This window comes from Ranitomeya variabilis, chromosome 4 (assembly GCF_051348905.1).
Source record: "Ranitomeya variabilis isolate aRanVar5 chromosome 4, aRanVar5.hap1, whole genome shotgun sequence".
NCBI lineage: Eukaryota > Metazoa > Chordata > Amphibia > Anura > Dendrobatidae > Ranitomeya > Ranitomeya variabilis.
Window position 1 is genome coordinate 27,122,899 of NC_135235.1, and position 14,410 is coordinate 27,137,308.

Here is a 14,410-nt window from a genome sequence, read left to right on the forward strand (position 1 = left end):
GGACAAGTGAAACTTGAGCTGTGACTGGCTGCTCTGTGGTCACATGTTCTTCCTTCATTTACATCCTGCTTCTGTATTGGCCGGGTGAATGAGATAACACTGTGTGCTGCTGCCGACTCCCCTCCTACAGTACTTAGTTTCAGCAGCAGCTTTCCTCTCTCCCCCTCCAGCACACAGTCTCTCCTGGCTCCTCTCCTCCCCCTCCACCACCAGGCTGAGGGAAGGGAGGAGAGCAGAGAGCCCCTAGATAACAAGCGGCTCACTGATAGGTGCCGGCTCATATCGTTCACATTGAAGAGCCGGCTCTTTGAGTCGGCTCGTTCATGAACGTCACATCACTACCACATCATTAATCACTAATCACATCATTGCCAATCTTTCCCCGGCCCGCACACACTGCTGCTCTGTCTCCTTCTCCATACGTCCCAGCCCCCAGGCAGCAAACAGCAGGAAACATTTTAGCTCCCAATTGACCCGGGGGCTGGGGCCGTTGTTCACATCAAAAAGCCGGCTACTTTCATATTTCATTACGGTCGGTGGAGGATCCGGCGATGGCTGATTATCGCGGTTTGGCGGGTGTCCGAGAGGTAAGGAACCATGGCGGCCTGTGCTAGGGATACTACACTGTTCTGTGCTCCACTGTCCTGTGCAGTGACTGTATATGGGGGGAGATCTGGGCTGTATATGGGGGGAGATCTGGGCTGTATATGGGGGGAGATCTGGGCTGTATATGGGGGGAGATCTGGGCTGTATATGGGGGGAGATCTGGGCTGTATATGGGGGGAGATCTGGGCTGTATATGGGGGGAGATCTGGGCTGTATATGGGGGGAGATCTGGGCTGTATATGGGGGGAGATCTGCGCTGTATATGGGGGGAGATCTGGGCTGTATATGGGGGGAGATCTGGGCTGTATATGGGGGGAGATCTGGGTTGTATATGGGGGGAGATCTGGGCTGTATAGGGGGGGAGATCTGGGCTGTATAGGGGGGGAGATCTGGGCTGTATAGGGGGGGAGATCTGGGCTGTATATGGGGGGAGATCTGGGCTGTATATGGGGGGAGATCTGGGCTGTATATGGGGGGAGATCTGGGCTGTATATGGGGGGAGATCTGGGCTGTATATGGGGGGAGATCTGGGCTGTATATGGGGGGAGATCTGGGCTGTATATGGGGGGAGATCTGGGCTGTATAGGGGGGGAGATCTGGGCTGTATATGGGGGGAGATCTGGGCTGTATATGGGGGGAGATCTGCGCTGTATAGGGGGAGATCTGGGCTATATATGGGGGGAGATCTGGGCTGTATATGGGGGGAGATCTGGGCTGTATATGGGGGGAGATCTGGGCTGTATATGGGGGGAGATCTGGGCTGTATATGGGGGGAGATCTGGGCTGTATATGGGGGGAGATCTGCGCTGTATATGGGGGGAGATCTGGGCTGTATATGGGGGGAGATCTGCGCTGTATAGGGGGAGATCTGGGCTGTATATGGGGGGAGATCTGGGCTGTATATGGGGGGAGATCTGGGCTCACCTGTTGCCCCTGGTTTCCGTTACTATGGCAGCCCCCATTGTCAGTGCATCCTGTGTCTGGGATACCGGTGTATTCATTCATGGCTCTATTGTCTGCTGTCACTAGTGACGCCTGCACGTCTCTATAGAAGCCGTTATTACCGCACAGTGTGTATAAGGTTTATAGTTACAGTCAGCGTTGTCCTGCACAATTATCACTAGAGGAACAAGAAATGGAGGAGAAGGGTAATTTGTCTCTATCCAGGATCTCCGGGGATAAGATTTATGGACTCGGCGAGGCTGGAGTTGATTTCTTATTTACAACATTTTTTATGCTGCCGTCTATTGAACACAGGTAGATCCGTGTGTGATCTCTGAGCCGTGCGGATTCATATACATTGTATTGTTATCTCTTACCTGGTGATGAAATCCGTCTTGTGGTCGTTTAATCATTATTTGTAGCTTTCAGTTAATGAGTTTCTTGTGCTGGACTTTGCCTTTAAAAACTACATAAAAAAATGCACATATGAACACGCCACAGAGGGGAATAGTATTGGGGAATGTGGCCTATAAAAAAAAAAAAAGGCTAGAGTGTATATCTGTAAAAATAATATATATGTATAGTGTGTGTGTGTGTGTGTGTGTGTGTGTGTGTGAAAGGGGATATATGTATATAACAGATGTTTTCCCTGGAGTCATCCGTTATATACAAATGCTTCTCACAAAATTAGAATATCCTCAAAAAGTTAATTCACTTCAATTCTCCAATATAAAAACTGAAACTCCTATATTCTATAGAGTCATTACACACAGAGTGATCTATTTCATGTGTTTATTTCTGTTAATGTTGATGATTATGGCTTACAGCCAATGAGAACCCAAAAGTCATTATCTCAGTAAATTAGTTATAGAAAATACAGGGGAACCCATGCCGGGTTTTTTATTTAGTTATTTATAGCACAGGAGCCGGCTGATGAATACTCCCATCAGCCGCTCCTGATGTCACTGTTACTAGCGGCAGCAGCTGCAGGCTGATGGGAGTAATAGTCCCATCAGCCGTCACCTGCTATTATTGTTCTGACTTGAATACAACTCTCATTCTCTTCTGATTGCCGGCAGAGCAGGGAAGAATGATGAGAGCCATCTTCAACGCCGGGGAACAGCACTTACTGTACCGCTTCTTTCCTGGCACCAGTGCGTGTCACACAGATGACATTCATGTGTGCCATCCGAGTGCATGTGTGCAGGACATTTTGTGGCCTGTGCTGACAGTAAAAAGTGGACATGTCAGCGTGTTTTGCCCACGGAATCGGGGTCTGTGGAAACATGCTGACATGTGCACCGATCCATTCAGTTGAATAGGTCTACGTGTGTCAGTGTCTCTGGTAAGTGTGAAAATGGTCACCACACTGGAGAGATGGACGTGTGAAAGAGGCCTAAGGGAAGGGGTTGTCCGGTCTTAAGCTACAAGTCTGCACTCACTCTGTGACTGCAGACTTGTGAATCTTCACATTGTGTGCGCTGGAGCGGTCATGTGACTGCAGGTATATTTGCATACTTCCGGCCACATTCTGACTAGACTATTTCCGGCCTCACTCACATCACTAACATTGAGAGAAGCCGCACATGTCTAGTCGGCATGTGACCACGTGTATACAAGTCATACTTGCAGCCGCATGCCTGCCCGCTCCCGGCATCGGAGTATGACATAGTGACCGCAGACTTGTAGCTTAACATCGGACAACCCCTATAATAAGTTAGGAGTATGTTACAAGTGGTGTAATGTTACTACACTCTGGAGCACATTCCTGGCGCCTGCACCTCTTCAGGTGGTGTAAATTTTCCTCAGTGTGCCGGGTCCATTTAACCACTCCGCATCCTGTCCTTTTCCCACCCACTTTGGTGAAAATGGATCTGGCAACAATGTGCCAAAAGCCTTCTTTTTTTTTTTTTTGCGTAATTTTGACTTGTGCAAAGCTTTGTAACTTGTCAAGGTTCTTTACTCAGGGATTCTTGTACTAATACGTTCACTTGGATCTTTAGTTTTCTGTACTTGGAGGATTTCTGCCCTACTTTGAAAGGTTCTTTATTCAGTCGTCATGACAGCACTAACAAGAGAGGGGATCCGCCCTTCAGGGACAGGAAACCTACAGAGATAAAAGGACGGCACCTCTCTCCCGCATCAGTTGGTTTCCTGTCCCTGACAGGGGACCCTACAGATGTACCTTTAAGAAGAAGGTGAAGGAAGAAGATTCTGACCCAGATCCGACTCACCGATTCCGGAGGCGGGAGGTCCCCTTCCTCGGTGTTGATCGCGAGGCTGGAAGTGCCGCACCACAGAGGGCTGTGGGGGTAGGCAGCAGCAGAGCAGGAGCAGCCTTCAGGGGGAGTGCTGTCTCGGTCGGTGTCCCATCGCCACAGGTACGGGTGAGTACTATGTGGGAGGCCCCTTCTTCCGACCGTCGGTGGGGTTAGGTGCTCCCTCTTGCAGAATAGTTCCCCTTGAGAGCTGTTAGTAGCGCGTCGCCTGTGCCCTCTTCGGCCGGCGCTTGGGTTGCGGCAGCGCCAGCGTTCCCCTCTGGTGGGCGGCTGCGGGCGGTGTCGGTGGCGTCGGCGTTCCAGTTTAGCACGAGCGCTGCGTTCGGCGTTCAGGAGGCGGTGCACCGGAAGTGACGCGCGAAAAGGGGCGGGGCTTAGAGCGGCAGTATGCAATGACGTTTGGCACATGCGCAGTGGGTTGCGCCGGCAAAAAACATGGCGGCGCCCTTTCGGCTTTTCCTGGGAACGGTGTGCGAGGCGGTTTTCTTTCATGGGAGATACGGGCAGCGCTTCCTGGCTGACAGAGTGAGTACCATTGGCGGTGGATCTCGTGGGGAGGGGCCTCGCATATACTGTGTTGTACTAGGCAGTTCACCAGGATTGGCCTGCTGACCCCCACCTGGGGGAGGTACCTATGCGGGCCGGCTACTTAAGGATTCAGTCTGGGCTACCTCATGCTTCGTTTCCATATTTACAATGGAGTCTCAGGAGCAGAAGCCGTTGCATTCTGAGCAACAGTGTGAACCCCTGGAGAAGCCCCAAACAGCGAACACCCAGCGACGTTCTAGTGGCAGTAGTCGTCCTGGAGGTAGAGCTGATCAAGCGTCCAAAGCCGGAAAATCCTCATTCGTATGGATGTTGCTTCGGTTGAGAGGGTCCCCCCGCAATCTACGGTACCACTCAGACACTATAGGGGTAAGTGATCGCCGTGAAAGTTCACTTAGTGATGTGTGTCTCCTTTTATTTTCCCTCTTTCCGTATCAGGGAAAAAAGCGGTCCTCTAAATCTAGGCACAAGGAATGTGGTATTCCTCTCCCGGATAATTACATTAAAAACTATGTGGTCCGTGTATCCAGCGATTTAATAGCAGAGGAGACGCCAGATTTCGCTACCAGCCTAAAGGCCCCGTCTCACTAAGCGATTTACCAACGATCACGACCAGCGATACGACCTGGCCGTGATCGTTGGTAAGTCGCTGTGTGGTCGCTGGGGAGCTGTCACACAGACCGCTCTCCCCAGCGACCAACGATCAGGGGAACGACTTCGGCATCGTTGAAACTGTCTTCAATGATGCCGAAGTCCCCCTGCAGCACCCGGGTAACCAGGGTAAACATCGGGTTACTAAGCGCAGGGCCGCGCTTAGTAACCCGATGTTTACCCTGGTTACCAAAAAAAACAAACAGTACATACTCGCCTTTCGGTGTCCCTTGCCGTCTGCTTCCTGCTCTCACTGAGCCGCCGTACACTGAGAGCAGAGCGCAGCGGTGACGTCACTGCTGTGCTCTCACTTCTCACTGTACGGCCGGCAGTCAGTGAGAGCAGGAAGCAGACGGCAAGGGACACCGAAAGGCGAGTATGTACTGTTTGTTTTTTTTGGTAACCAGGGTAAACATCGGATTACTAAGCGCGGCCCTGCGCTTAGTAACCCGATGTTTACCCTGGTTACCAGTGAAGACATCGCTGGATCGGTGTCACACACACCGATTCAGCGATGTCAGCGGGGCCTCAACGACCAAAAAAAGGTCCAGGCCATTCTGACACGACCAGCGATCTCGCAGCAGGGGCCTGATCGCTGGTACGTGTCACACATAGCGAGATCGCTATGGAGGTCGCTGTTGCGTCACAAAACTTGTGACTCAGCAGCGATCTCGCTAGCGATCTCGCTATGTGAGACGGGGCCTTAAGACAGATGTCAGGCAAGAGATTAGAGGTTCATCAAGATGCCAATCTCATAGTAGAGGGTCTAAAAGAATAGATCCTGGAACCCCGAGTTCACGTGAGGACAGTGACTCAGGGGATCTGAAATCGGAGGCTTCTCACACGTCAGCATCTTCCTCGGACACTGAGTACGGTCATTCATGCTTTTCCTTTGACCGGATAGACCGCCTAGTAAAGGCGGTAAATAACACAATAGGAATTGAGCAAACTCCACCAGAAAAATCTATGCAGGATGTGATGTTCAAAGGATTAGACCGTAAATCCCGCCGATGCTTTCTGGTAGTAGAAAAAGTAAGCTCCCTAATTTCTAGAGAGTGGAAAAAACTGGAAAGGAAAGGTTCTCTTCCTCCATCTTTTAAACGAAAGTATCCGTTCGAGGAGTCCGCATCGGCGACATGGGATAAAGCCCCGAAACTTGATGCAGCCGTGGCCAAGGCTTCCAAGAAATCCTCTCTACCGTTTGAGGATCTGGGAACTTTGAAGGACCCATTAGACAGAAGGGCAGATGTGTTTCTCAAGGGAGCTTGAGAAACTTCAGCAGGGGCTCTCAGACCATCAATTGCTGCCACCTGCACAGCACGCTCTTTGATGGTGTGGTTGGATAGCCTGGAAGATCAGCTTAAAAATAAGACCCCGAGAAACGAGATGTTATCCTCCCTCTCTATGATTCAGGGAGCTGCTGCTTATCTGGCTGATGCATCAGCGGATTCGGTTAAGCTGGCAGCCAGTTCGGCGGCACTTTCTAATTCAGCCCGTTGGGCAATCTGGCTGAAATGTTGGCAAGGGGACATGCAGGCCAGATCCAAATTATGCAGCATTCCGTGCGAAGGGGCGCACTTATTCGGTCCGGTTCTGGATGAATTATTAGAAAAAGCGGGGGATAGTAAGAAACGCTTCCCCTACCTCGGTAGACCCACTTACAGACGAGGTTCTAATAGAAGGTGGTTTGACCGATCAAGATCGAATAGGGAAAAGCCCAGATATGACGCCAATAAAAAGAAAGGTAGAGGCTACATGTTTAACTCCTTTCGGGACAACAGAAAGCCACAATGACTGGCGGACCGGGTAGGAGGCAGACTTTTAGCCTTCTATCCGGCTTGGCGGAATATTTCCAATAGCCCGTGGGTCCTGAACATTGTTGAAGTTGGACTAAAGTTTGATTTTCAGATCACTCCTAATGACAGATTTCTAGTAACACCTGTGCATTCTTCTCCTGCAGAACAACTGGCATTAGAGACTGAGGTCCAGGAACTCCAACAAAAAGGCGTATTGGTGGAGGTTCCTGAAATACAAAGGGGTAAAGGATTCTATTCTCCCCTCTTTTTGATTAAAAAGCCGGATAATTCCTTTCGCACCATTATTAACCTTAAGGGCCTCAATAAGTTTTTGTGGGTTCCATCATTTAAAATGGAGTCGGTCAAAACAGCAATAAAGCTATTGTTTGACAGGTGTTTCATGGTCGTCTTAGATCTTAAAGACGCATATTATCATGTCCCTATACACGCAGAACACCAGCGTTATTTAAGAGTAGCAGTCTTCTTAGGCGATTCGGTTAAACACTTCCAATACAGAGCACTCCCCTTTGGCGTTGGAGTGGCTCCTCGGGTGTTCACAAAGATAATGGTGGAGGTCATGGCACATCTCGATGAGCAGGATATTCTCGTAGTTCCATATCTGGATGACCTATTAATAATAGGAAACTCTGAATCACACTGCTCGTCCCAACTAGACAAAGTAATTACAGCCTTACAAAAGTTGGGTTGGATAATTAATTTTAAAAAATCACGGTTACAGCCTCTAGAGGTTCAAGAATTCCTGGGTCTCATATTGGACTCAAGGTTACAGGAATGCCGTCTACCTGATGTTAAGTTAGAAAAGATCCAACGACAAATACTCAAAGTGAGTGACAATCCATTGGTAACATTGAGGGGAGCGATGTCATTGTTAGGCTCACTCACGTCGTGTATCCCGGCGGTACTTTGGGCCCAGTACCACACCAGAGTCCTACAGTGGGAGGTTTTGTACAACATTCGTCTGTTAGAGGGTCAATTGGATAGTTCCTTTTCCTTGTCTAGTTCCACTATTCAGTCTTTACGTTGGTGGTTACACACTCCACACCTACGTAATGGTGTTCCCTGGATAAACTATATATCGCGTGTAGTGACCACAGATGCTAGTCCCAAGGGATGGGGGGCGCATATGGGTGATATGTGGGTCCAGGGGGTTTGGTCACGTTCCGAACAAAATTTGTCATCTAACCTTAAAGAGTTATTGGCAGTAGAACGAGCTCTGAGCCATTTCCTTATGTCCTTACAGGGCCATCACGTCAGGCTATTCTCAGACAATCAGGTAACTGTAGCTTACATTAACCATCAAGGGGGAACCCGATCCAGATCTTTAATGGAAGTGGCGGGTCGTATCTTACAGATAGCCGAACATCATCTACTGTCACTCACATCACTGCATGTAAAAGGGAAACAGAACGTCATTGCCGACTTTCTAAGTCGCAGGAAGCTCGGGCAAGGAGATTGGGTTCTCAATCAGACCATCTTCGATCAGATCACCCTTCTTTGGGGGTGTCCGTAGATAGACCTCTTCGCCAGTAAGGAAAACAAAAAGTGTCCTCGGTTTTGCTCCCTAAACCCCAGAGACAATCCGTATGCGGTGGATGCCCTCCTAATTCCATGGCACTTCAATATAGCTTACTATTTTCCCCTATTGAACTTGATCCCGATTGTTCTGAGGAAGATTCGGGAGGACAAGGCTCATGTAATCCTGATAGCGCCGTTCTGGCCCAGGAGGCCGTGGTTTCCTTGGCTGAGGAAAATGTCCATTTCTCAACCGTGGATTCTCCCAGAACTCCCAGACCTCCTCTCACAGGGTCCAATTCTCCATCCACGAGTGTCCAGTTTACATCTGACGGCGTGGGATTTGAAGGGTCTTTACTAAGGAAAAAGGGGTTTTCACATGGACTTATTAATACTCTATTAAAAAGCAGGAAAGTTTCCACGACAAATATTTGTTAGAATCTGGAAAAAATTCATCTCTGTTTCAGGATCAAATATACCGTAAACCAGAAAGCCAATATTGCCAAAATTTTGGAGTTCCTGCAAAGGGGTCTAGAGATGGGGCTAGCTACAAGCACCCTCAGAGTCCAGGTTTCAGCCTTAGGTGCATTGTATATTTGTAATTTAGCTAAAAATTATTGGATTGCTAGATCAAGACCCATCATTAAGAAAAGACTAGCCCCGTGGGACTTAAACCTGGTTCTTTCAGCTTTGACGGAAGCCCCCTTTGAGCCTTTAGAATCTGCTCCTATAAAAATACTGTCCTTAAAAACCGCTCTTTTGATTGCTCTTACTTCTGCAAGGAGAGTTAGTGATTTACAGGCCCTTTCTAGACAGACTCCATACATGCAGATTAGAGAAGATAGGGTAGTATTAAGAACTGATCCCCTTTATCTTCCGAAAGAAGCGTCAAAATTCTACAGACTTCAGGAAATAAATCTTCCCACTTTTTGTCCTAATCCTAAAAATCAAAAAACTCAAACTCCATACGTTGGATGTTAAAAGATGCCTTCTTAAGTATATATCTTTAACAGACCCCTGGAAAAAAGATAATTCTTTGTTCATATCCTATCAGGGAGTCAGGAAAGGGTTTAGGGTGTCCAAAAACACCTTAGGTAGATGGATTAGGGAGGCAATTTCTTTAGCTTATTCGGCAGGTGGCCTAGAAGTCCTGGAAGGAGTAAGAGCTCATTCCACTCGGGCCATGGCGACTTCCTGGGCAGAGAGATCGGAGGTGTCAATTGAGGATATATGTAAGGCGGCCACATGGTCATCTCCATCTACTTTCTTTAATCATTATAGATTAGATCTTGGTGGCTCCAACGATCTCACATTTGGTAGAAGGGTGCTGGAAGCAGTAGTCCCTCCCTAATACTCTTTTCTCTGTAATTCTCTCGTTAGTGCTGTCATGACGACTGAATAAATACTCAAGCTACTTACCAGGTAGCGGTGTTTTTCAGGAGTCCATGACAGCACTCCTATATTCCCACCCTTTCTACGGATTTGGCTTATCACCACGATATGTATATTTTCATGTATATACATTTTCTAAAGTTTAGTCACAGGGTGAAATGTGTTAAATATTTATGTGTTACTAACCAAAGGAGGTCCTCTCATGCTCTGTAATCCAACTGATGCGGGAGAGAGGTGCCGCCCTTTTATCTCTGTAGGTTTCCTGTCCCTGAAGGGCGGATCCCCTCTCTCGTTAGTGCTGTCATGGACTCCTGAAAAACACCGCTACCTGGTAAGTAGCTTGAGTATTTTGCACATTCTTGGCATTTTTATTTTTAAAGTCTGGTTGGTGTGAGCGTTCTGTGTGCAGGTCGATCTACTGACGAAAACGATGACCGCAGTGTTTTTTCATGTTTGTTGAGTATTTGACGAAAGTCAGGAGCATTTGTTCCCCTGATTATTGGCTCTTCTAAATGGCCACAGATCTACAGCCATAAGCACAGTTGAGATGTTTTCTCAGACTTTCGCTTCTTTTCTAAACTATCACAACAGATGGTGATCGGCCACAGATCTCGTTGATTTGCTGTAGGGTAGTGGATCGCCGTTCGGGGAGGGAGCAGCTGCGGTTTGTGTGTCTGAACGGAATAAGACCCTTTTCTGCTGCTTTTTTGTTTCTGTTCTGAGCAGATTTTTTCTTTTCTCAGGTTATCAACCCAATGTCCATTTGTTTAGTTTTCTTTTTCGATGATCCGTGGAACTTCCAGGTGCTAATTCTATAACACAATATAGTACACCGCGGCGTACGTCATCCATAGGAGCACATGCGTCTGGCTGATTTTCCCACTGCCTGGATTACTATTTTTGCACAGTGTAGGCGTAGTGCTGCTTCATTACTAGTGGATTATGTCAACCTGGGTAATTATTTGATGATTGATCCAGGGCGTCAACACTGTACACTAATTTTTTTAGTCATGCATATGATGGGTGACGCCCTGCTCTGACATGGCGGCTGACACATTGCACTTTTCTCCAATTATGAGATTATACCTTTTTTTTTTCTCTCCTTTTAATAATTGGCAATACACATTTCACTATTGCAGCATTCCTTCTTATGTTCTGCATTCTGTACGTTACCTCTGGATTTTATACTTTCTCATTTAAAACAAAAAATGTATTACATTCTGAATTGATAAAATATCATTTTTCTTTTTCTTATTGGAGTCTTGTTCAATATAGGAAATATACCAGACTTTTTGGATGGAGTTGCACTGATCTGTGTAATGAAAGTAGTGGGGGAAAAACCCAGATGTTTTATCTTTTTTAGGTTCTCAAAAGAATCCTGTAGTTTCAGGACATTTACATGTACATTAGCAGCAATGAACGGACGCGGATTCTTTTTTTATTATTGAAGTACCGTAACTATTGAGCGTGGGTGAAGCTGTGATGTCGCCTAGTGTGATTGGTGGATCCTGTGTTATTAGCGGTGTATAGAGGCGTTATTGCACTCCTGCCTCTGATGGTAATGAGACTTCTGAGAACTCCTCATGAAAAGACACAGGATGAGTTTATAATGGCCCAATGGCAACTGTGAAAATAACAAAATTATAAATTTTTTTGTAATGTGAATATAAAAATTGGTTAAAAAAAATGCACATAACAAATCTGCATTACAAGATGTCATTTTCCCTATGATGGCTTCCCTTTGCTGCCTGCAGTGTTGTTGTGGGTGTTGTCGTGGGTGTTGTCGATGTTGACGACGTTAATGATGATTGTTTTATTTTTAAGATTTTATGTCATTTTTTAACTTATTTATTTTTTTCAGAGTGATGCAGAACGCAGATTACCATTGAAAGCAGCCACAGAATGTCCTAAACCAGAGGATTTGGTCTTAAAGTTTTATGGTAAGTGTCATTCCTTTGTGTTGTGATGTCCGATGCTGGGGGACGAGACTTCTCCCCATGTAAGCCATATTGATAGATACCGATCTGTCACCAGAGCTGTGTATTGTAAGAAGCGGCACTTCAGCTTATTGTCCGGATGTAGGTGTGAACATCGCCCTGTGTCTTCACAATCCTTTCACTATCTCTCGAGGACAGACCCTGATAATCCACATTGCTGGCGAAGTAACGAATCTGCAGCATGTCGATTTATTCTGCAGATCTCACCAGCGTCTTTATTGTTTTTAATGTAGAAACGTTATTGTTTTTGTATTGGGTTTTTTTTTTATTTTTTTTTTTTGTCCGCAGTGGAAAGGTTGAATGAAGATAATGGGATTCGGGTATTTGTAGCTGGAGACTGACAGCAGTCGTAAGAACCATCCTGTAACAATCCTTCCATTCTCTACAATAGAAAACCTATGAATATAATACCTGTTAGAATTGTATTACGGCACCTGCTCAGAGCAGCAGAAGAGGGGCGTCCGTGTCAGTCTTCACTGCGTCTGAGCATTACATTCATGGACTTGGAAGAACTGGATGAGCAGTGCTACAGGACCCACCTGGATAGAGCAGATTTATTACTGCTCTTTTCTAGTTTTCGCCATTTTCATGTTATGCAAAAAAACAAAAAAATACAGCTGCTTCCGAGGTCATGATTGTTGTTCTCAAACAGGAAAAAGTATGTGAAAGAATTAAACCGGCAGATGGGAGTGATAAAACATTGACTTCTGTTATTTGCACTAATGTGGGGCAGCGCTGTAATCCTGGTGATGTCCGCACCCTGTAGAGATCGGTTTATTGTTCAGTGTAGATCTGTTCTGGAGAACACCTCATCGCTCAGGCAGTGCTCACACGGAGTTTCTGATCGGCTTGAAAAACTTTTTCCTATTTATTTCTGGGGGAAATCCACGTAGTAGTTTCATGAGGATGTGTGTCTCCCCCGGCAATCCCCGGATCGATAAGGCCACGTGCGCACCGAGTGTGTGGGGGGGAAAATGCAGAAGTCGTGCACGTGTCTATTATACTTTTTTTTCCCCCTCTGATGTTTGGTTTAAAATTATTGAAATGAAAAACATCCCGAACACTCATCATGTACGTGGCTGAATATACATGGTGCAGGCAGCTGGTGGGTGCAGAAAGACCCCCGGGGAAAAGGAAAATGGCAGCTGACACCCTGGTCACTGACAGCTGCTGACACCCTCGTGTCCCCAATGACGGCTGCTGACACCCTCCTCACTGACAGCTGAGGCCTGGGGTCCTCGGATTGTGGTTTTCCAGGAACCTCTATGCATTCAATAAGGGAGAATTATTTTGGGCATGTGAGTCATCAGGATGATTGATAATTAATACAGGTGATAATTACACATAATATGTAGTCACTATTTATTTATATTGTATCTATATCGTATCACATGAAGATGCCGTACATACATGAGATCATTGTGATGTTATCGCTGTAAACACAACGCACCTGATTAATATTTATAACCCAAAAACCACCTGAGAAATCCAAAAGGGGAAAAATACACTAATGGCCACGGAAACCCCCGATCACCTGAAAGTGAATCTTCATAATTTCTTACTGTCACATATCCGGGGCTGCTGAGTGCAGGGAATCCGTCAGCAGTTGTGTAATCTGAGAGCAGCATGATGTAGGGGCAGAGACCTTCATTACAGCCATGTGTTACTTAGTCACTTTTCACACACTGACTGAATCTGTGTGAAAAATTGCAGCAGGCACTGTTTCTTTTTATGGAGCAAAATAACAAGTCAACCATTCATGTCTGTGTGCGCATAAAGCAAGAATTTACTGCCCTAAAGAGCCACTGTATAGAATCTGATTTTTACAGATTCATTGCAGTTTTGTAAAATTGGAAAATGTAAATGGGCGACTTGTTAATAGCGGCTGTGTGTGTATAATGTATATTTCATACACTCATGTGGACATGGCCTATGACTAGGTGTCTTCTGGTCCATATCTACCACTGATTAGCAGCTGGCTGGCGGTTTCCTGTGTGCTGTGGTCGGGGTTATACAGCCTCCCCCAACACCATTTCCTTCCCCAGTCTAATCTTACAACAGACCAGAAGCATGGTGCAACAGTAAGGCTACTTTCACACTAGCGTCCTACTCGGCCCGTCACAGTGCGTCGGGCCGACATACCGACGCTAGCGTTGTTTGCAGCGGATGCTGATTTTCAGCGCATCCGCTGCCCCATTGTGAGGTGCGGGGGCGGAGTTCCGGCCGCGCATGCGCGGTCGGAAAAGACGTTCTCGACGCAGCAAAAAACGTTACAAGCAACGTTTTTTGCTGCCGACGGTCCAACGCAACCGTCGCACGACGGTTGCGACGTGTGTCAATGCGTCGCAATGCGTCGCTAATGTTAGTCAATGGGGAAAAACGCATCCTGCAGACAACTTTGCAGGATGCGTTTTTTCGCCAAAACAACGCATTGCGACGTATTGCAAAAAAACGCTAGTGTGAAAGTACCCTAAACTGGTTTTTGTGGACCAGTCATTATTTCTCCATCGCCACATTGGGGGACACAGGACCGTGGGTGTATGCTGCTGCTGCCACTAGGAGGCTGACACTAAGTAAATATAAAAAGGGTTAGCTCCTCCTCTGCAGTATACACCGCCCATGGCTCCGGATAATACCAGTTCTTGCTTAGTGTCTGTAGGAGGCACAC

The 14,410-nt window shown here is 46.8% G+C and overlaps 1 protein-coding gene across 1 annotated transcript in view; it reads left to right on the plus strand.

The window, feature by feature from the left end:
* Positions 1 to 478: 478 nt before the first annotated feature.
* The window catches only part of LOC143769569 (C-type lectin domain family 2 member B-like), a 37,937-nt gene continuing 24,005 nt past the window's right edge, over positions 479 to 14,410 (plus strand). The window contains exons 1-2 of the mRNA XM_077258250.1: positions 479 to 587; positions 11,607 to 11,685. Coding sequence (XP_077114365.1) covers positions 552 to 587; positions 11,607 to 11,685 — 115 coding nt within the window. The 5' untranslated portion in view covers positions 479 to 551. The remainder of the gene's footprint in view (positions 588 to 11,606; positions 11,686 to 14,410) is intronic.